General features: G+C 35.9%; 1 protein-coding gene across 1 annotated transcript; it reads left to right on the top strand.

The window, feature by feature from the left end:
- Positions 1 to 12,145: 12,145 nt before the first annotated feature.
- Positions 12,146 to 12,688, top strand: LOC149226278 (uncharacterized). Its single transcript, XM_089375257.1, has one exon. It carries the CDS (start codon positions 12,149 to 12,151, stop codon positions 12,686 to 12,688), a length of 540 nt encoding a protein of 179 aa, XP_089231383.1. The 5' UTR covers positions 12,146 to 12,148.
- The last annotated feature ends 11,752 nt before the right edge of the window (positions 12,689 to 24,440 follow it).

Raw genomic sequence — 24,440 nt, 5'->3', positions numbered from 1 at the left:
CAGTTCCAAGGTGTACTTCACACAAAGATTTTAGATTTTCCGCCTCACATGGAAGTGGAATTTTTTATTGAGTTGGTACCAAGGGTAGCACCAGCATCAAAGGAGAATTACACAGTGAGAAATTCTGAGCCTGTGGAATAGAAGTTGTAGTTGACAGAAATGCTTGACAAAAGATACATGAGGCCAGATGTATCACCTTGGGGTGCACCAATATTGTTTGTGAAGGAGAAGGATGGTACTTTCAAGTTGTGTATTGATTATAGGGAAATGAATAAGGTGATGAATAAGAAAAGGTATATGTTGGCAGGGATTGATGATTTGTTTGACAAACTGAGGGAGCAACAATGTTCTCAAAGATTGATCTGAGATGAGGATACCATAAGGTATTCATCAAACAAGAGGACATCTACAAGACTGATTTCTGGACTAGGTATGGGAATTACGAGTTTTTTTAGTTCCACTTAGCAGTAGTGTTTAGTTTTCTTAGGGACCATCAGTTGTATGCTAAGCTTAGTAAATGAAGTTTCTTTCATACAGAGGTATATTACTTGGGACACGTGGTTTCCATGGAAAGCATAGCAGTGGATCAAGAAAAGATAAGGGTTATCAATGAATTGACAGGTACTAGGAATGTGGATGAGGTAAGGTCATTTATGGGGTTAGCAGGTTACTATGGGTAGGTTCATTAGGAACTTATCACGAATTTCATATTCTATCACATCATTAAAAGAAAAAGGGAAGAAATTTGAATGGACAGAGGAATGTAGGACAAGTTTTGAGCAGTTGAAACAGTGGTTGACAAATGTTCTAGTTCTAAAGATTGTAGATCCAGATAAAGAGTTCCTAGTGTGTACAAATTCTTCTAAAATAGGACTTGATGGAGTCGTGATGCAAGAGGGATAGGTGATATCTTATGAACCAAGTGTAACACCTTCCTCCCACATCTACCTAAGAAACTGTCAATCTAGGGTAAACATGCGATGATATGCCATTATGATATAATTCGACCTCCTAATTCACATTAAGGAAATGAAACCGATTGGAGCACACCATACAAACATTCAACATCACCATTAGGACTCTTAGGGACCAATCCAACCTTTCTGCCAACAAGCCCCTGGGTGCCACTGAGATTTTGGACCACTTGACCTCTCGATGCTCTCATGCTATGGGTGTGCCAATGTCCAGGGAGCTCTGGACACTCTCACAAGCCTACAAGCCAACATATAGGGACTATTTTGCATAGTTTTGTGCCAACATCCGTGGGATTTAAGCCACTTTTGCAAGCCCAGAGCCCAGGTCAGTACCTAGAATTGAATGACATCTTCAAAATAGTAAAATAACATATAAATGAGAGTACAAATTCAATTACTTGAATAAGACCTTGACTCGACCCCTACTAGACATAAGAATTTCGTCAAACATATCACAAATATGTAATCTACATGTGTATATAATGGATCTAAGCATAGGGGTCTCATATTGAGATGAGAATCACTAAGAAACATTTATGCCTCAACACATAGGCTATCATTTCATCCATTAGGTCATAGATACGTTTTTCATTCATTTACCAATAAAAGCACGATGAGATCCATACATTTCTACTATCATGAAACATATATATAGCCAGCATAATAGCACTAGAACTACTAATGAAATCACCACCATATAAACCACATATAGATAGTATAATACTCATAGAATTACAAGGATAAATAACCTCATATTGATGACGGAAAATCCAAACCCGTGATTGGACTTCCATGTTCCACTTGACTGTAGAATGGTTGAGTGAAATATCTCTTCAGTCGTTCACCCCCATGCCATATGCTAAACATGAATGTGGGATCTCATAGAATACATCAATCTAAAGCCAGCTAGGGATTCTAGAGGCCATCCACCTCAAGCCATCAGATAATGATTCCACCTCACGGTCAGACATCAGAAAACCATCATCATATGGGTCCCTATCCAAGCCTTCACGGGCTTCTAAAGTGTTTTTCCAACCAAGGCTTCCCAGACTAGTAACTCAACCCACAAATTTTATAGGGCTTCTAGAGCATTTTTCCCACCAGGGTTTTCGGGACTAGTAACTCAAGCCACCATGGGATTCCAGACTGTTTTTCCAACCAAGGCTTCCAGGACTAGTAATGCAACCCAAGATGTTATAGGGCTTCCAAATCGTTTGTCCATCGAGGGCTTTTAGGACTAATTACTCAAACCAAGCTAAAGAAACATGAGAACCAACCAAAAAAAAACAAGGAAAACAATCCATAATCACCATGTATATCTAGGAAATGGAAAGTCTAGGAAATCCACTATCAATCTCGGCCATCCTCCATGCCAATAAGAGAGATCACAACCAACAAACCACATGCATATTGCATGCATACCAAAACTAGTGACCAAAATGTACATGCCACTTGGTACCTGCAAGAAAAATCCCTTTCAGTTGCCAATTCCAATTTCCTCTTGCATTTTCTTGCTCTTCCTTTTCGTTCTTGCTCCAAAAAATTCAAGTATGTCATACCCTCCAAGAGTGCTCCAAGAAAAATCTAAGTATCCAAGAGTATGAGTGAAAGAATAAAGAGAGAGCTCCAAATCTAAATTGGCAAAAGGTTACCAACTGATCCTTAGAATCCTTTTTATGAATGAGGCCTCTATTTTCTTCATTTTCCTCTATTTTCCTTCATTTTCCTCCTCACATGAAACCTATGACCTTTCACCTCCCTTTTCTCCTAGTTTCCATAATTTTCATAAATAAACATGCCAAAATTTCCATTTTTCCTTTCCAAAGACTTATCCACTGCCTTTGCCAATCTCCTCAGCCATTAATAACAAAATTAACACCCACAGTAGGATGTCTTTCCCAACATTCAGCTTGGAATAAGTGTACCATCAACCATGGTTATTAATTTTTCCTTGATTAACTTTTATTACATGGAATTTTCACTAGGGCTATTACAGAACCACCCCCCTTGAGGGAACACCATCCTCAGTGTTCAACAACACCTATAACCACAAAAATTTTGTAAGAAAAACATATTGCTGATGGAGCTTTATAAGTTAGCTTGATGCAGTATTTATAATGATCAACTTGATGAGAATCAAACCAACATGAGAACATAACAAACATAAAATCATAATGACATGAGACCCATACCACTTATTGGAGCTTTATAACATAGCTCATGGTAGTATTTACATCCATATACATATGTACATATAGAAACATCACCAAAACATATACTAAAACATATACCAAGACATATAAAGAAACGCCATACCAAAACTGCTTTACCTCAACTGGAAAACAAGGAAGGTTACATAGCCCACATATGATCCGCCATCTCCCATGTAGCTTCATTGGGTCCAAAGTGATTCCACTGCACCTTAGCCTCTTCAATTTCTCGGTTCTGGAGCATGAGCACCTTTCTCTGCAATATACACTTAGGCTCCGACTGGAATTATCCATCTGGTTCCACCTGCAATATAGACCAGTCAATCACATGATCAACATCTCTAACATACCTCTTAATAAATGACACATGGAAAACATCATGGAATTTCACTATCAGAGGCAGTGCAAGTCAATAGGATACTAGACCAATCCTCTCAATCATACTGAAGGGTCCACAAAACTATGGTGCAAGCTTGGCACATGATCCAATCCATATGCACAAGTACACACATTCCCCGACATGGAACTCCTTGAACAACCTGTTCTAACCTACATAACTCTTTTTGCTATCCTGTGGTGCGCATAGATTCTTCTTGATCACCTACATTTCTTGTTCTATGTCTACCAACATGTCTAGTCCAATCAACACCCTATTAGCTAGATCACTCCAACTCACAGGAGTATTGGAAATCCACTCAATACAATGCCTCAAATGGATTCATCCTCAAATATTCTTGATACCCATTGTTGTAAGGAAACTCTACCAGTGGAAGATACGCTTCCCACTTTATTTACTGATGCATCACATACATCCTCAACATGTCCTCCAATATCTTGTTGACCTTCTCTGTCTGTCCATCAATTTGCAAATGATAAGTTGTACTTAAGGCCAAATGTGTGCCCAAACCTGCAAACAACTCCTTCCAAAACTTGGAAGTGAACTTTTCATCCCCGTCTAACATGATATTCTTCAAAAAACCATGCAGTCTAACCGCATCTATGATGAATACATGTGCTACATCACTATTTGAGAATGTAGACTTCACTAGAATGAAATGTGCAACCTTTGTCAACATGTCCACAATAACCATGATGGAATCATGTTGTCTCACTGTCCTCGGAAAACCTATGATGAAGTCCATGGAAATGACTTACCATTTCCAGTCTGGAATAACAATTGCATGTAGCAGTCCACCTAGATGTTTACAGTCTTTCTTCACACACTGACAATAAAAACACCTAGCCACAAAATCTTCTACATCCCTCTTCAGGTTCGATCAATAATAAAATTTATTTACTCTTTTTAGTGTCATCTGATAACTCGGCTGACCCGAATATGTTTCACATGAAACTCCCTCAAGGTCACCTTCTTGAGCACACTATTATCTAGCACATATATCCTATCTCCAAACCTAACCAATCCATCTGTTGTAAGGCAATAGTCCACATCCTATGGACCTACACTGGTACCTATACCGGTACCATTACCTGTACATGTACCTATACCTATACTATCACATGTACCTTTACATGTACCTATACTGCCACATGTACTTATACTAGTACTGTACTACAACTTGTGCATAATCTCCCTATATATGAAATCACATTGACCTACCTGCAAGATCCTATCCTGTAGGTTTGTCCCATAGGAGCTCATAACTGCTAAGTGATTTACCTGTATCTCCCTGCTAAGAGCATATGCCACTCTGTTCTCTTTTCCTTTGATGTACATGATCTCAAAATAGAACTCACTAATCGTAGTCAACCATTGAGCCTACCTACCATTGTGATTCACTTGTTCAAATAGATATCACAAACCACTGTAATCACTCATCAATGTAAAGCTCCTGCCCAGAAGATAGTGTCTCCACATCTTCAACACATGTATAATCAATGCCAACTTAATATCATGTGTGGGGTATTTATGCTCATTCTCATTTAGTTTTCACGACTCATAGCATACCACCAGTCCATCTTGGATAAGGACTCCACCAAGTCGTTTCTTGCAATCATTTGTGCATACTACAAACTCTTTGTCTGGATCTGCAATCTTTAACACTAGTGCATGTGTCAACAACTGCTTAAGATGCTCAAAACTAGCCTCAGACTCCTCTTTCCATTCAAACTTATTACATTTCCTTTGCAACGATTTGATAGGATAAGAAATCTATGAGAAGTTCCTGATGAACCTCCTATAATAGCCTACCAACCCCATGAATGATCTCACATCATCTACATTCCTAGAAACTACCCACTCCATGATGAACCTTATCTTTTCTAGATCTACTGCAATGCCCTCCTTGGAGACAACAATATGGCCCAAGTAGTGTACCTCAGTCTGAAGAAAACTACACTTGTTGAGCTTAGTATACAACTGATGCTCTCTCAACAACCTCAACACTGCTGCTAAATGCTCAACATGCTCTTCCTCATTTTTAGAATATACCAATATGTCATCAATGAACACAAGAACAAATTTATCCAAAGATGGACACAAAACACTATTCATCAAGCACATAAATGTAGCTGGAGCATTAGTTAAGTGAAATGGAACTACAACAAACTCATAATGCCCATACCTAGTCTACAAGGCTCTCTTGTAAATTTTCTCGTCTTTGATGCGTACCTGATGATATCTAGATCTTAGATCAATCTTTGAGAACACTATTGCTCCCTTCAACTGATTGAATAAGTCATCAATTATCGGTAACGAATACTTGATCTTGATGGTCAATGTGTTCAACTACCTATAGTAAATGCACAATCTGATAGTACCATCCTTCTTCTTCACAAAGAATATTGGTGCGCCCCATGGTGATACACTTATATTAATGTATCCGTTGTCCAAAATTTCCTTCAATTGTAGTCTCAACTCTACCAAATCAGGTGTGCTTATCCTGTAAGGTGATTTTGATGTCGAAACTACCTTTGGCACCAACTCAATAGAAACATCTACCTCCCCGTGATGTGGAAACTTTGAAAAATCCTTGGGAAATACATCCTTGAATTTATGTAGAATTAGGTACCTACTTAAAACATATGCATCCTCAACTTCATTACCCTTGTCACTAGAAATGTCTACTACAAATAACAAACACCCTTTTCTTCAACTGCATTTTCCAGCATAGTTGTCACCATCCTAACTGATGTGGATTTCTTATTTCCCTATAAAATTATTATTTCCCCATGGTCATCCAAGCATTCAATGGCCTTGTCACAACAATCGACCTTGGTTTTATGAAGGTACAACCAATCCATGCCCAAAAACATATTGTATGATCCCAATGGTAATACATTCAAATGTTATGCGATAGGCATACCATTCAAATCAAATGCACAAGCTCTTACCCAATGACGAAGTCACTTCTTTTTACCTATATCCAACTGCACTAATGAATATTGTACATGATATTCCTTACTCAAACCACACTTATCCACCAATTCAGGACTAACATAACTATAATTAGATGTAGATCAATCAAAATAGAAATATGTTGATCCCAAAGGTTACCCTCCATGTTAATGATAGATGCCTGATTGTCTGCATGTTTTTTATCCAATGATACATAAATATGTGGAACACTCTAACCAGCATCCCCAATAGTTTTTTCATCTTGTGCACTATATATCTGAGGCCTACCACCCTGATTTTATGGATAATCTCTCCTGCGATGATCCTTGCCACAAGTCCAACACTCTATAGGCTTCCAACCTGCAACCTTGTTCCACTCCTCAGATCTATGTCCCTATCCTCTCTCAGATGCATTGAACCTCTTAGGTGCTACAACATTCTCCTTATTACCTGAATCCTATGGTATTACTCACTTCTTGTCCCATTTTCCTTTGTACTTTGCATTTCCTTTCCAGTGTGACTTAGTCTCAGATTTGTGCTTCGATTGTTTATAGCAATGCTTTAGCTTTTGGATGGCCTCCTACAATGCTCTAGGCTCATTGAACTCAATCCTATATATTAATTCCATTGGTAACCCACTAGTGAATCTCTGAATCCTAGCGTTCTCCTCCTTGAGGTAATGCACATACCTTAGTAGCTACAAGAACTTGGTAGTGTACTCATCATCTGTCATAGATCCCATCTTTAGTTCACAGAATTCCTTTTCTCTATCATCAAAATATCTCTCTAATAGGTACTTCCTTTTGAATAGCCTCTCAAACACATTCCAAGTCAAGTCCTCCTCATGTATGCCTATGATATTCTTCACATCTTTCCATCAAATGTTTGATTTACCTTTGAGACTGAGTGTAGCTACTTGAGATTTCGTGTTCTCTAGATAGTCATGCAACCTGAAGATGTTCTTCATACCAAACAACCATGCCTCTAAATTATGTGATTTTTTCATCTCTCCATCAAATGTTGCTGTCTTTTCTTTCTTAAACTCATATGGAAAGTATCCCCTATGACTCCTCCTATACAGATGATAACGATATCGATCACCATGCTTGTGAGAAGCAGAAATAGAATGGTACCTGTGTCTATCCCCTCTCCTATCTATAATTTCCAACAATCTCCCATATCTAACTATGTCATCTCTATCTGACCTGTGACCACCATGTAACCTACTACCATATGCCCCATTACTTTTTTCATCCTACTCATGGCTGATCCGAAGTGGTCCTTGTCACTGGAAATCGGACAAGCTCTAAAGTTCCAATGCATTTACCTCTGCTATCTTCTCCTATTCTTGTATGATTTTATCATTAGCTACCTTACAACTCCTTATTTTTTACTTTAAGCTTCTCAGCATATCTTCCAAATTAGAAGAGTTCCGAACACCATATTGTTCATCTAATTCATAGGGAGATTCTCTGTAGTCTACCATCTTGCTAGCCATTTGATATTTCTTCCATCAAGGTATATCATGCCAGCAAAACAAAATCACAATAAATCAATGTACCTTAGTATAGCTTGGGGAGGATACCTGGTCTGCAATATCAACAAATCAATGTGACACATGTATAAAATAATCATGACAACATATAAAAATATAACACATAAGTATATAATCATGCAACCATCATTGTAGCTAAGGTCCAGTCATCAATGCATGACCTTATTAACAATGCATACAATGAACTCATGCATGACAACAACCATTACATCACTATACACTTTACCACATGCAGACATTAATATACATAAGCAATGTGAAGTCATCCACACACACGAATAACCACATATAATCAAGGATAAATTAACAACACTTGTAACCAAGCCTACAAGATGGACACATGCAACCATGCATACAAGAATGTAATCAAACATACAGGAATGTAACCAAGCATACAAAAATGATACATATAAGTGACATATAATGACATGTAATCAGTCATACACTCATTATGATGCACTGCACAATAACAACATCAACTTCCACATGATGAAATCACTACAACCATGATCAAGATCATGCAATTGTAGAAAGCACATGAAATACAAGCGTAAGAGATACACATGCAAATGGAATGCATGCATGACTAACACATAACCCATCCAGTCCGATGGGTGAACCATGCTCTGATACGACTATGTAATTCCCTCCTCCCACATCTACCCAAGCAACTGATCAACCGAGGTAAACATGCGACGAGAGGCCACTATGATATGATTTGACCTCCTAAGTCACATTAAGGAAGTGGAACCAACGAGAACACACGATACATACATTCAGCTTCAGTACTAGGATCCTCAGGGATCAATCCAACCTTTCTGCCAACCATCCCCTGGGTCCCATTGAGAGTTTGGACCACTTGACCTATGGATGCTCTCATGCTATGGGCATGCTAGCATCTAGGGACATCTAGACACTCTCATAGGCATGCAAGCTAGCATCCAGGGACTATTTTTCAGAGAGTTGTGCCAACGTCCCTAGGAATTGAGCCACCTTTTCAAGCTTAGATGCCAGGTCACTATCAAAAATTGAATGACATTTTCAGAATAGTAAACTAACAAAGAAATAATAATACAAATGAAATTACTTGAATAAGACCTTGACGGGACCCCTATTAGCCATGCCATGCATTTTGTTAAACATATCACAAATATGTAATCTACAGGTGTAAATAACAGATATGAGCATATGGGTCTCATACTGAGCTAACAATCACTAAAAAACATTGATGCCTCAATGCATCAACTGCCATTTCATCCATTAGGTCATAGATACATTGTTCATTCATTTACCAGTAAAAACATGATCAGATCCATACATAGATATTGTCATAAAAATATATATAACCAACATAATAGCAGAAGAAATACCAATGAAATCATAGCCATATAAACTACATAAACCAATATAATACTCATAGAATTATAAGGAGAAATAGCCTCATATTGATGATGTAAAATCCAAACCTGGGATGGTACTTCCACGTTCCACTCTAATGTAGAATGGTTGAGCTAAATCTCTCTTCATCCATTCACTCTTGTGCCATATTCCAAGCATGAATGTGGGATATCATAGAACACATCAACCAAAAACATTCAGGGCTTCCAGAGGCCATGCACCTCAACCCATCAAATATTCATTCCACCTTATGGTCATACATCACAAAACCATGATCCGATTGGTCTTTGTCCAAGCCTTCTAAGGCTTCCAGAGCATTTGTCCAACCAAGGGTTCTAGGACTAGTAATTCAACCCACAACTTTTACTAGGCTTCTAGAGTATTTTTCCAACCAGGGCTTCCATGACCAGTAACTCAACCCACCAAGGGCTTCCAAAGATTTTTTCCAACCAAAGCTTCCAGGACTGGTAACCCAACCCAAGATGTTACAGTGCTTCTAGAGCATTTTTCCAACCAGAGGTTCCAGGACTAATAACTCAACCCAAGCTAAGGAAACATGAGAACCAATCAAAAGAAAACAAGGAAAACAAATCTACAATCACCATGGCTATCTATGAAATGGAAAGGCTAGGCAATCCAATGTCAATCCCGACCATCCTCCATGCCAATGACATATCACAATCAACAAACCACATGTATATGCCATGCATTCCAAAACTAGAGAGGAAAATGTACATGACACTCGGTACCTACAAGAAAAATCCATTGTAGTTGTTGATCCCAATGTCCTCTTGTGCTTTCATAATCTTCCTTTTCCTTCTTTCTCCAAAAAATTCAAGTATGCCACACCCTCCAATAGTGCTCCAAGAAAACTCTAAGTATCCAAGAGAATGAGGGAGAGAATAATGAGAGAGCTTCGAAATTGAGCTGAGAAAGGGTTACCAAATGATCCGTAGAAGCCTTTTTATGAATGAGGCCTCTATTTTCCTTTATTTTCCTCCTCACATGCAACATGTGACCTTTCACCTCCCTTTTCTCCTAATTTCTATTATTTTCATAAATAAATGTGCCATAAATTCCATTCTACCTTTCCAAAGCCTTATCCATTGCCTTTACCAATTTCCTTAGCCATTAATAACCAAATGAACACCCACACTAGGATGTCTTGCCCAAGATTTAGCTTCGAATAAGTGTCCCATCGACCGTGGTTATTATTTTTCCTTTATTAACTTTTATTACACGAAATTTTCAATAGTGTTGTTACATCAAGGAAACTGAATGAGCGCGAGCATAACAATGTGACACATGATCTTGAGTTGACAGTGATTATCCATGCTTTCAAGATATGCAGACACTATCTTCTTGGTAGGGAATTCATCTTCATGAGTGATCACAGTGAATTCAGATACTTGTTTGACCAACCAAATCTAAATTCCAAGCAAGCTAGATGGTTGGCCATGATCAATGAGTTTGGCTTTGAGATCAAGTACATTAATGTGAAGGAAAACATGGTTGTAAATGCACTTAGCAGAAAAGTGAAGGTTAATCATATAGAAACTATGAGTTCTTATGGGACATATTTATAGGATCAAATCTTACAGACATAATAACAGGATGACACGTATAGAGAGCTTAGACATAGGTTACAATAGCATGGATCAGGGTGAATTTAATCCACATCATTATATCTAGAAATTAAAAAAACATGGTGGATAACATGACATATACAAAAATAGTCTTAGAGATAATCGAATGAAATCATAATGATAATGAAAGATGGTAAAAATTAGAAGATTAAGCGCAATACGTGATTCTTTTTTATTTCTGTAAATGGTAAGTTTTAGTTACGTAATTTACATAATTCTAGAGTTTGAGATTTTTAGATGTTTGTTGTGATTGTAAGCTTGCGTTCTGTAATTCACACAACTCTAGCACATTACAAGTTTGTAGGGTGCTAAATTTATTTATATATTCTAAAACACTTTGAAAATTTGTAGAGTGCTAAATCCATTTATGTATTCTAAAACACATTTTTACAATTTTAATAGAAAACTTCACACTCTCATAAAGTTCTTTATCACCCAATTCTAATAAAAAAGATAAAAACCTCTCATAATTAAGCCGCCCAAAGATAAATTTATGCAATAATATGCTATGTTCATGCCTCTATATGGCATTTTCCTTTGATATGACAACTTCCACGAGTGGGGTTTGAATTTTAACCATTGAAATGGATTTAGGATTACCATTAAAAGTGGAAAAAAGAAACCAATATTGACAAATAGTTTATCTTGTAGTTTTGAATTTAGCTTCATTTTATTGGCAAACAATTGTGAGTATGATCCTTATACCTATAAATGGGGAGGGGTTCTTGGTGTTGGACAGGGAGTATTGGATAAGGAAATATTGAAATTACATGAATTTGAGGAGCTGGGTTGGATCATATCTAGGGATTAGGACATGGGTTCTTGTATTCTTCAGAAATTTTTATGTGGAGGCCAAAAAATAATTTGAATTGGTTCAAGCTAATAAGCTTCATATATGATCTAAGGAGTGGGATTATTGGGAATTGAATAAAAGCATTGAAGAAAGCTCTTGCGTGGTTTTCAAGGGGTGAAAATCGATGTTGGGGAGGTCTAAATATGAGAATCATCATATGTACCAACTATTTGGGGTCCAGCAATCTGGAAGTGTTGAGAAATCTAAGAGGATGGAAGAGTTTAATGAGGAGGATATATGGGGTAGTAATGATGTAGGGACCTCAGAGCAGGTTGATTTTAAGGAAAATGTTTGTAATGGGGTTGCAGTGTGCAGATCCATGGGAAAGGAGGATAATACTAACAATAGCACAAGATTCGTGAAGATTCATATGAAGGAATCATACCATGAAGAGAATGAGAAGAGGAGAATGAGGTACCAATCCTATGCACCTGTTAAAATCCTGGACTGGTCTCAGATGTCATGGGAGGAGAAGAAAAATGAGAATTACTGTAGTAGAAGTCATGGGTTAGTTGATGATGATAGCAGTGATGATGATGAAGGGCGGGATTGTGAGAGGAATATGATCCCACCTCATGAGTTTGTTGCCAGGAAACTTGCTTGGACTGAAATAACTTTGTTCACTGTAAATGAAGCCATTGGTAGGACTCTCAAAGGTAGAAATTCGGTCTGGATGATTACTAATTTTATTGACTAAAAAATCTACAATCAATCTCATTAAAGAGGGTTTTTATATATGATGTATGGTGACAAAAAAATTCTGAAACTTGGATTGAAATTCAAATTTCTTGGGTGTCACAATTGCACATCATTGTGAAATTGACATCAGTAAAAATTTCATTTTTCCTAATTATTTTGTAAGATTTCAATTTTGTGGGTTTGAAAATCTCAATGTACTAAGAAAAATAGCAATCTATTTAATTTTTTCCTCTTTAATGTGAAATTAGCTAAGCATGGATTCGATGTTAAACATACTGATACATAAAATGTTTATACATCACAATTAACCAAAATGTATCAGAACTGGCCAAATATAAAATGATTGCTGGAGTGTACTGCTCCAGAGTATTGATTTCTCTAAATATTTCAAAGTAGGATGATCCCAATGAATGCTCAATCTGATACTTCATTGAATTTGAGATCTTTAATTAATTGACAAATATATTTTTTCAAGGTAAAATTTCAATTTGAGATGCTGCAAGCATTTTTAAATGGCCAAAGTGCACAATATTTTTGGAAATGATTGAGGTTATCCATATTAGGTTGGTCAATATATATATAGATATAGATATATATATATATATATAGATGGATACATACATACATACATACACACACACACACACACACACACACACACACACACACACACACACACACACACACACATATATTTATATATTTATAAGCTAATTCCCATAATCTAAAACTAAAATCCCGTAAGAAAATAGTTTCAAAGTAACAAAACTCTACCTTACAAGTTATCGATACCCATTTTGAAATTTGGGGAGAAGAAAACTCACACAGACCAGGCTGCAGACAAAGAAACTTGCGAATGTATGTCTTTTTCTTTCTATGTGTAGTTCAATTTGACAAGTTTAGGAGGAATGATTTAAGCAACATTTCAATTTCTAGGGTAGGGAAGTCATTAGGAGAATGGGTCCACGTAAACTAGGCCTGATGCCATGTAAACTAGGTGAGGTGTCATACGTCACCTGTCCTCCAGCAACTCACACATGTCCTCCATGTGTGTGACTGGTTCAACCGATTTAGGTCAAGTTAAGTCCTTCCTCAACACATTGAATGACCATTGTTTTTTCAACTACCTTATTCTATTCAATCCTGCTACTTTCTCGTTTCTGCTCCCAGGTACTTGCACGATGATGTTGGTGTTTCGCTTGTAGCCATGCCTATCCTTGGTCTTGTAAACAATAGGTTATGGTGTATTTTTGTTGTTGCTTCAAGAGGTTGTGAGGTTGTTGTCTCAAGTTTAGTTTGCAATATTGGGCCCATTTCTCTTCCTCGTATGGTATATTCACCTGGTTATTGATCTGCAGAGGTCCCTATGGTGGATTTAGCTCAGCTCAGTGTTGGTTATGGCATTTTCATTTTCTGAAGGGTTTTATCAGGTAAACTGGTAATTTTCGAAGCTACACTGGCAATTGTTTCTCATTTTATGTAGGCTTTTGGAGGTTTTTCGTTGTCTAACCCCATGGTAGGCCTATCTTGTAGGTCACTATGGAGTTTGCAGTTGGAGTTGGGGTTCCTATGGTGCGCTAACATGGATGAAGTCATTAAAGAAGGCATGACACTGTCCTACAATCCTATGAGTACCGTTGTCTTTTAACACTTAAAATTGTTGAATTATTGTGCCTTTGTGCTTATATGCCTGTGTTTTTAAACACTTTTAGCTTGTCTAAATTGTGGGTTTTGTCTAAATTGTGTGTTTTGTCTAAATTGTGGGTATTTGGTGGCTTCTAGGTAAATTGTGGGTTTTTAGTGGGTTTTGTAAATAGAGGGGTTTGATGCGTGAAGAAACTGTAAATTGTGGGTTTTGGGGGTTTGAAGCATGAAGAATGCACTGTCTTGTGGCTCGACAATTTCTTCATGCCATTTTGTTCTGTTGTGTGGCTCTATATGTTGTAATGATAATTTGTTCATGCCATATGGCTGTGTCATGTGGTTGTTTTCCTGGTTTGAAGCATGAAGACTCTGTCACGTTCCCTAAATTTTAAGCCATCACTACGTTTTGCCCTTATTTTACAAGATATTTTCACACTCTGTAAATCTAAAAATATCTTTGTAAATCTGGTATTTTTACATATAGTGTTTAACTGGAGAAACAATATCCATCTCACATGAATATATTTCTCATATTTGAAAATGTAATGTAAAGAAATATTTTTGTTCTGGAAATTCAGGTTTTACGTTTACCATGCATTAGTTTGTTTCACCCTATCTATTACTGTGCATTATTTCTGAGTTTTTATTTTGTGACTTTACTATCACATGAAATCCTTTTGCTCTGTTTTTTTTCTTACTACGCATAATTTTTGGATTTTATACTTTGGTTTTATCATCAAGTGAATTGTTTTATTTTTCCTGCCCAGTGGAGATATTAGTTGGGTCCTCTACCTCAATTATCACTACATTTTAGAAGAAGATTTGCACATCTAGATCTTCAAGTTCTACATTCAAAAGAATGCATTGCCGTGTGGCTCGACAATTTGCTCATGCCATTTTTTTCTAATGTGTGGCTCTATATGTTGTAATGAGAATTTGTTCATGCCATCTCGCTACTGTCCCGGGTTGAAGAACGAAGACTCTGTCCTGTTCCCTAAATTTGAAGTCATCACTCAGTTTTACCCTTGTTTTACACTTGATTTCTTGAACTAGAGGTAGTAGACATTTTGAAAGTAGAGATACCTACATCATATGTTTGGGATCAAGTTGAAGAAACCATCTCACAATTAGAGATGCCACCATCTAATTTATCATATTATTTCATTCAACTCTAATTTATCAATTGTTTGTTTACATTTTGTTTTGAGTTTTATTTGAATTGCTCTGAGCATCTGAGGTTTTCACCATATTAAATTCCCCAGTTAATTATACATATCACAGCTCATTCATTATTTCCTCTCTATTTATAACAATGGCTTCATCTTTGACCTCCGCATATTTCAAGCATTCAACAAATAGAAACTCTTACTTTTTGGAGATGACTAGTGAAACACCTAGGCCTATTCCGTTGATTTCATGTGGTTATGTTTAAGAAACTGTCATTGGTTTGAAGAAGCTACCTGTTGATTCAAAGTTTTTATTGCCAGTGTGTTAATTATATAGAAATAGTGTTAGTGTTATAAAGATGTCTCTATAAATTCTGTAATACTTTCTAGATGATTCTCCATGATTTTTTTTATGATTTTCTATGGGTCCTTTGATCTATGTAATTTTCTATTCTCAGGAATTCAGGCAAGAGGAGTTCAGGTTGGAGAGCCTCACCTCTATTATCTATTATTGTTTCTCTATTATATGTTATTGTGTGCATTTCTGTGTACCATTGTGAATTATTTGTGGGTTCAACTACTCTATTGTGTGCATTACTCTATGCCATTGTAAATTATTTGTGAGTTTAGCTACTCTAAAGTCGTATTTCCTTATTTATCCCTAACATGGTGTCAAAGCTAGTGATATATGCCCTACAAAAAATACTAGAAGCATTGCTAGCTAATGGCCCAAGCTGTATAAGTTGTCTCGTGGAGTGGCTAAAGCCATCCATATTTTTTACTAGCTATAATTTTTATTTATTTTCCGAGCACAAGGGGGTTTGAAGGTAGTGGTAAATATCTAAATGTTCCATGTAGGTCTCAAGGGTTTGATTAAAGGCCACTTTGGAAATGACTGGTGAAACACCTAGGCCTATTCCATTGATGTCATGTGGTTATGTTGAAGAAACTCTCGTTGGTTTGAAGAAACTGTCTGCTGATTCATGATTCTTGAATTCAGTTTATAATTCCCATTATACTCATAATGACCATTAATTCTGAGGCACAAAGGGCTGAAATTTTTTCAAACAAAACATGACAATGAGAAATCCAAACTTAAACCTGGCAAAAATATACGCATTCTGCTGGGAATATAATTTGACATAAATAATTCCATCATATTCTAAATTAACTTTAGGGATTGTATGTTGTTGTATGGAACTGTTTGATACAGTATAATTTTATTAGCAGTATATTATTGTTAGCAATTGTATGTTTTTGTATGGAATTGTGTCGTTTAGTATAATGTTGTTAGCAGTACTAGAAATTAGTGCAATGTATAGTAGTTAATAGCTAGCAGTTAGTATAATGTTGTTAGCAAGATCAAATTTGCACTGAAAAAATTTGATCTTGTTTTGCACTCATACCTAACAGGGTTAGTAATATCCTCTGCTAGCAAATCTAGTATGAATGTATCTATTGATTCATGACATTTCTATACTTGTAATACCCATAAAGTAGATTGTCTTTCATAATACTATTAACTTTAATCCTGAGGCACAAAGGGATGAATTTTTTTCAAACAAAACATTATAATGAGAAATCCCAAACTTAAAGCTAGAAAAATTATGTGCATTCTATCAGGGATGTACTTTGTCATAAAGAATTCCATAATATTATGAATTAGCTTTAGGGATTGTATGTTTTTGTATGGAACTGTCTACCTGGGACTAGAAATGAGAATGCAACAAGCCCGAACAGAATAAGGAATTCGAAAAAACAATGGTCATTCAATGCAATGAGGAGGGGAATTAACTTGCCCTAAACCGATTGAACTGGTCACCACACATGAAGGACAAGTGTCAGTTGCTGGAGGAAAGGTGTCAAATGATACCTCACCTATTTTACATGGAATCAAACCTAGTTTATGTGGACCTGTTCACCTAATGGCACCCCTCCCCTAAAGTTGTTAGCAGTATAATTTTGTTAGATCTAAGACTTTTGTGATCCATAATGTAGAAATCAGTCTTTTGCATTAATCACATCAGTAGTATTGGGTTGACGTTTCAAACAAACTAATGTGTTTCATCCTCAAGACAAGGTGAGAAATCAATTGATCTGAGAGAATAAATAGCAGGGATGCATCATTTTTCAGGGTTAGACGTTTAAAATTAGCCATTAGTGAAATCCTTACTAAGGTAAGAAAAAATTATTTAAGAATACGCGATAAATAGATGTTTGTTAAAGTATTCGATATTTATTTATAAATTAGTTGTTATGTAATAAATAAATATTGCTATGTAATAAATAGATATTTTATATAATAATATTATCTAAGAATAATTAATTTATCTAATATTATTAGTTAGGGTTGAACTATTCAATATATAATTCTTTGACCCTAACAAATAATATTAGATAAGTTAATTATTCTTAGATAATATTATTATATAAAAGATTTATTTACTACATAACAATATTTATACTAATATTATATAAACTAATTATTCTTAGATAATATCATTATATAAAATATTTATTTATTACATAACAACTAATTTCTAATTAAATGTCAAATACTTAAAAAAACATCTATTTAGCGCACATTCTTGAATAATTTTTCTTACCTCAATAATGATTTCACCAACAGCTAATTTTAAATGGCTAACCCTGAACAATAATGCATCCCTGCTATTTATTCTCTTAGATTGATTGATTTCTCACCTTGTCCTAAGGATGAACAAAATTAGTTGGTTTGAAATGTCGACCCAATCCTACCGATGTGATTAATCTGAAAGACTGATTTCTATAGTATAACGTTGTTAGCAGTATAAATTGTTACTATGCCCTTACATTATTATTGTTATCTTGGCTCTGATTATGTTATGACCCCTTAGACTCCTATATATAGAAAGGAGGTCTTTTCATTTGTATCATCAAAGAATTGTTCATTTATGTAATGTAAAGGAGGTTTCCCCCTCAAAGAGGCTAAGTTCTAAGGTGTTCATCCAGATTTTCTATCTTTTCTTGAGCTGGATTCATAAGATTTGGTATCAGAGCTTTGGATTATAGGGTTTCACTGCTCCAAACAAGTCATCGTGGCATTTTGGCAATAACGTTTTTTCTACGATGTTTCAGAAGCTAAAAAAAAAACCAATTTGAGAATAAATCGCACTAAATCATGGTTCCAAATTTTAGAGCTTTTTGTGCTATATTTGTGGAGATATGATCTGAGGAAGTTGGTCTTTTTGTAGACTCCTAAATTACATTCCAAACAGGTGACCTAGGGAAAATCATCATAACTTTCTCTCTGAGTATCAAATTGAAATCTCGTAAGAAGGTACAAAAAGAGGACGGACTGTAGTTTCTTGTGTATATTTTTCAGAGCCAAAGGTTGAAACAGTGACACGTGGCACATCGTACAAGTTCACTCTACTGAACTAGTCTATAATCAGTTCACTGTGGGAGATTTGGCATAACTCGTTCTTGGAGAATCCAATTTGGATCAGACTTGTGGCATTGGAAAGAGGACGCAGAGGGCTACCACAGGTCACAATTTCATAACTTAAAGATCTGAAAGTACAGAGTTACAGTTGTTTCAAGATCGAGCTCCTAAAATCAAGAAAAAGAAAGATGAGGAAGTTTGATGGCAAGGATCCAGTAAATTGGATACTTCAGATGGAGCAATATTTTGATCTACATGGTGTACCACTGTTACAAAAGGTATGTGTTGCATATTCATATTTAAAACCGGATCAGTTTTTATGGTATGAAGGGCTTTGTTCTCGTAAACAACTTGTTACGTGGTCAATTTTCATGGATGAAATGATAGCACATTATGAAGATACAAAGAGCAACACCTTCTTTAGAGAAACATCACAACAATTGGAAAGAGTAAAAGGGCTTTGTGACATAGTGGAAAGAAAAATTATGGAAACCAGGAAGCATACCCCTCACAACTATAAATATGGAAGTGTTGTTTCTCCCAGCCTTCCACAACCTACAAGGGTTACACCACAACAATTGGAAGAAAAAAGAGAAAAAGGGCTTTGTTACAATTGTGATAGCAAATGCACTAAAGGTCATAAGTGTGCTGAGAATAAAGTATTTTACATAGAATATGAAGACGAGGAAGAAAATGATTAAGAAACATCAAAAGAAGAGGATATACGCTACGACCCCACCCCAGAGAAAGACGAAATGAATTAGACCATATCTTGTAAAGCATTGGCAAGAATTACAACTCCTCAAACTCTCAAGATAGAAGGACATATCAAGAAGAAAAAGGTGCAAGAAGTGAAAGATCACATCAAGAAAGAAGAAATGAATCCAACCATATCTTGTAATTCATTGGTCGAAATTACCACTCCTCAAGCTATCAAGATAGAAGGACATATCAAGAAGAAAAATGTTCAAGAAGTGAAAGATCACATCGAGCATCAAGAAATGAATCCAACCATATCTTGTAAAGGATTGGAGGAAATCACCACTCAAACTCTAGAGATAGAAGGACATATCAAGAAGAAAAAGGTTCAAGTAGAGAAAGATCACATCGAGTATCAACAACAAGTTCTCCAACTTTTAAAGGATAATGCCACTTCGGTGCAAAATCAAACGAAACAATAGGTAGATCAACATCATAGTGAAAAATGTTTAGATGTAGGTGATTGGGTATTTTTACTGCTACATCTCAAGCAAGCTATTTATGAGAAGGAAATGTTGGCAATACTACATGCACTTAAACAATGGTGACCTTACCGAATGGGAAGACTTCAAGGATGAGGATGTGGAAGCATTGTTTTGCTCTATTTCTATTATCCAACCAGATTGGATAAATGAAGCAAGGGATGAATGGAAGAAGGACGAAGAAGTATGGCCACTTATTCAAAAGTTGCAAAAGATCCCAATTCAAACAATATTGCCAGAAATTGAAGAGGAAGGAAAAATCATATTTGAACCTGGAGAAATCATAGAAACAAGAACCCAATAGCTATGAAATCGATCAATTTCAGAGTATCTCATCAAGTGGAAGAACTTACCCGCTGAAGATTCCACATGGGAGGACAATAATTTTATACAGAAGCATCAAGAACTACTCAAGCATTGAGGACAATACTTTTTGAAGGAGAGGGGCATGTTAGGCCCCTATACTACTAGTGTAACCCCTTATTATTATTAGTACAACCCACTTGTTATATTGATGTACCCATGTAGTGCCCATATTGTTACTATTATGCCACATAGAAGCCCACTATTGTTATTATTGTGCCCTTACATTATTATTGTTATGTCGGCTCTGATTATGTTATGACCCCTTAGACTCATATATATAGAAAGGAGGTCTTTTCATTTGTATCATCGAAGAAATGTTCATTTATGTAATGTAAGGGAGGTTGCCCCCTCGAAGAGGCTAAATTCTAAGGTGTTGATCCATCTTTTCTATCTTTTCTTGAGTTGGTTTCATAACAGTCGATGTTTCAAACAAGCTAATGTGTTTCATCCTCAAGACAAGGTGAGAAATAAATTGATCTGAGAGAAGAAATAGTAGGGATGCATCATTGTTTAGGGTTAGATGTTTAAAATCAGCCATTGGTGAAATCCTTACTGAGGTAAGAAAAAATTATTTAATAATACGCGATAAATAGATGTTTGTTAAAATATTCAATATTTATTTATAAATTAGCTGTTATGTAATAAATAAATATTGTTATGTAATAAATAAAGATTTTATATAATAATATTATCTAAGAATAGTTAATTTATCTAATATTATTAGTTAGGGTTGACCTATTCAATATACAATTCTTTGACCCTAAAAATAATATTAGATAAATTAATTATTCTTAGATAATATTATTATATAAAAGATTTATTTACTACATAACAATATTTATACTAATATTATATAAACTAGTTATTCTTAGATAATATCATTATATAAAATATTTATTTATTACATAACAGCTAATTTCTAATTAAATGTCAAATACTTTAAAAAACATCTATTTAGCGCACATTCTTGAATAATTTTTCTTACCTCAATAATGATTTCAGCAACGACTAATTTTAAACGGATAACCTTGAACAATATTGCATCCCTGCTATTTATTCTCTCAGATTGATTGATTTCTCACCTTGTCCTAAGGATGAACAACATTAGTTGGTTTGAAATGTCGACCCAATCCTACTGATATGATTAATCTAAAATACTGATTTCTATAGTATAATGTTGTTAGCAGTATAAATTGTTACTAGTTTTTAGCTGTATAATACATTTAAATTGCTAGCCTTTGTTAGTCGTAAAATGTTGTTAGGTTGTTTGTTTGTTAGTGATTTATTGCTTTAGATTCATTTATGTTGTTAGCTTGTTTGCTTTTTAGTAAGTCATTGCTTTAGATTCATTTCTTTACGGTTAGTGATTTTCTCTAAATAAAAGAGCAGATTTTGATGATTGAAAAAAACATAAAAACCTAACATCGAAATAAAAATATTTTCATACTAGAATTCAAATTTAAATTCAATAAAGTTCAGATTCTTGAATTCAGTTTATCTAACTTTTATCAAATTATCCAAATTAAGTTCAATTATCTACAGATCATATTATCACAAAAATGTTCAAATTCTTGAATTTTTTTCATCTATATTTGTTCCTCGATCATCATAGTGACCATTAACAAACATTCTCAAATCAAGTAAAATTTGATGTAACTGTGTAGAAGGGAATGGTCTTTTTTATCATTTTCATTCCTCAATTTGATGAACTAGATAATCCTTAACTATGTAGAAGTGTAGCTTCTACTATTAAACCAATCAACATATTACATCCTTACAAAATTTACATTGCGATGTGGTTACAAAATTATGTCATGCCACCCCTATGTTTGATGGCCTCCATTTCCTGCATTTCCCAAAATTATTGAGTTTCCTGTATGACCCAAGTATGGTGGACTACCTAAGATTGGTTGATTAGGATGTACCATAATGTTGCCACATGCTTGACTCGAATTTCCTCCTTGTAGTCATGGAGATACTGAGTAGCCCAAGTGTCCATGTGTGTTACTAACCCTAGCATTAAGTGCAAGTGTCATGTCAACACATTAGGATTTAAACCTACACTATTAGGTGTATAAGAGGTGGACATAAACCCTAGCTAATAGCAAGGGACTTGGATGTTAATCACGACTTATTATGATGGTGTGTTCTTTGCAATGTGGTCCAGTGTGTTGGAAAACATCCTATTTTCCTCAAATTGGCTTGGACCATAGTCTTCCCTGCTTGTCACCCCTACTCCTTTTTGCAACAACTATTGAACATTTCTTGCCTCCCTCCCTTACCTTTCAAATTTTTTATGATGTTCCTCATCTTCCCTTCCTTTTCATCTTTCCAACCTTTCCTTCGCTCAATCTTCTGCTACTGTAGTCCTTGTAGCTCTCGTTTCCTTGGCCAACTCCTTCTTCCCCTCTCTAGATTCCTGAATTTCATTTCTTTTACATTCAGACTCAAACAATAAATTCATATAATATTAAAATGTGAGAAACTATGAACTCCACCCTAAACAAAGACAATCTGATGTTGAGTGCCTTGATGAGGTCTTCACTCTCTCTACTGGTAACTTTAGGAACGCACCAAGTATTCTCTGTTTTTATGTCCCATTCTCCTCAGGATTGAACCCTCGGCTTTCAGCCTTAGGGACAACTGATTGGCCCCCATTGTTTTCTTCTATAGGTACTTCATGTTGAATAGGATCCTCTTCCATTGACCCATTGTCCACAAAATAATGAAAACATTCGGTGTTCAACTCTGATGGTTGTGAAGGCATGTCCATGCTTTCCATATTGGTGGTAGACACATTATGTGTGTTGATATTCATCATGGCCTCTTCCAACCATGATGGTGGGCTTACTTGGGTTGGCATGCTCAATTGATCATTGTTTAATCCTGTTGCATTATCATTTGAAATGAAGTTTGCATTTTCATTAAGTTGATCAACTGCCTCATATGGAATATCACATGAAGAATTGTTCAGTGATTCAATGGGTGTGACAAAATCCATGATATTGATAGTTGGTTCATGATTGAACTGCATCTCACTCTCATGTTCATCATCATTACCATAGAAGTTCCCTTCAAAAAGAGACATTATACCTTCAGCAACAGCAACATCTTCTTGACCATCAACACGGTCTTGTAAGTTCTCTACTTCATGACCTTCCACATAAAATTCTTGGCTACAACTAGTATCATGCAAAAGGGGATCAACATTAAGTGGCCATATACCAGTCCTCCTAAATCCAGCCGTGATATTAGAAGGTGTGAGAGCCCTTTTAAATTCTTTTCTTGGAAGCTCAACTAGCTCAAATCTCTTTACTTCCACCCCTCGATTCTTTGCCATCCACGAAGCTCGGTCGACCCTAAAATAGTTCTTGAAAGGCCCAAACATGTTGACATCAAGTGGTTTCAATCTATGAGTGGTATGAGTCGATAATGTTAATAGGTCAATATCAAAATTATTGGCCTCCTCAATTGTCTGCACAACCATGTGGCTTCCATAGCCATGTAAAATCAAAAGGTGTCTGTTTTCAGGTGAGACACCACCTAGTATAGATGCAGCAATGTTACAAAGCCAATTCAGGAATAGTTCCTTTTTCATCCATGCATGGGGATTTGCAACCATGCATGCACCTAGTTCAAACTTTTGTATATAGGCTTTTAGTTGTGTTTTACCTTTGAATAGATAAAATCCTGTGATTGAAGAACCAATTGCATTGACACAACAGATAATAGTGATCCACTCCCTACTCTTAGGAAAAATCTTAGGCACATTTATGCTCACTCTCTGGGAAATTACCCCCATACCACAATTCCTTCCTGTCTGTAACCCTGTTTCATCACAGTTCGATATATAGACTCGGGCATACGAGTATTGCTCATATGGAGTAGAAAGAGTGTTATAGAACTTGG

The sequence above is a fragment of the Pinus tabuliformis genome, chromosome J (assembly GCF_031772625.1).
Source record: "Pinus tabuliformis cultivar Carrire ecotype Pingquan chromosome J, CPIR1, whole genome shotgun sequence".
NCBI lineage: Eukaryota > Viridiplantae > Streptophyta > Pinopsida > Pinales > Pinaceae > Pinus > Pinus tabuliformis.
The sequence above is the reverse complement of the archived record's forward strand: the minus strand, read 5'-3'. Positions and strand labels throughout refer to the sequence as shown.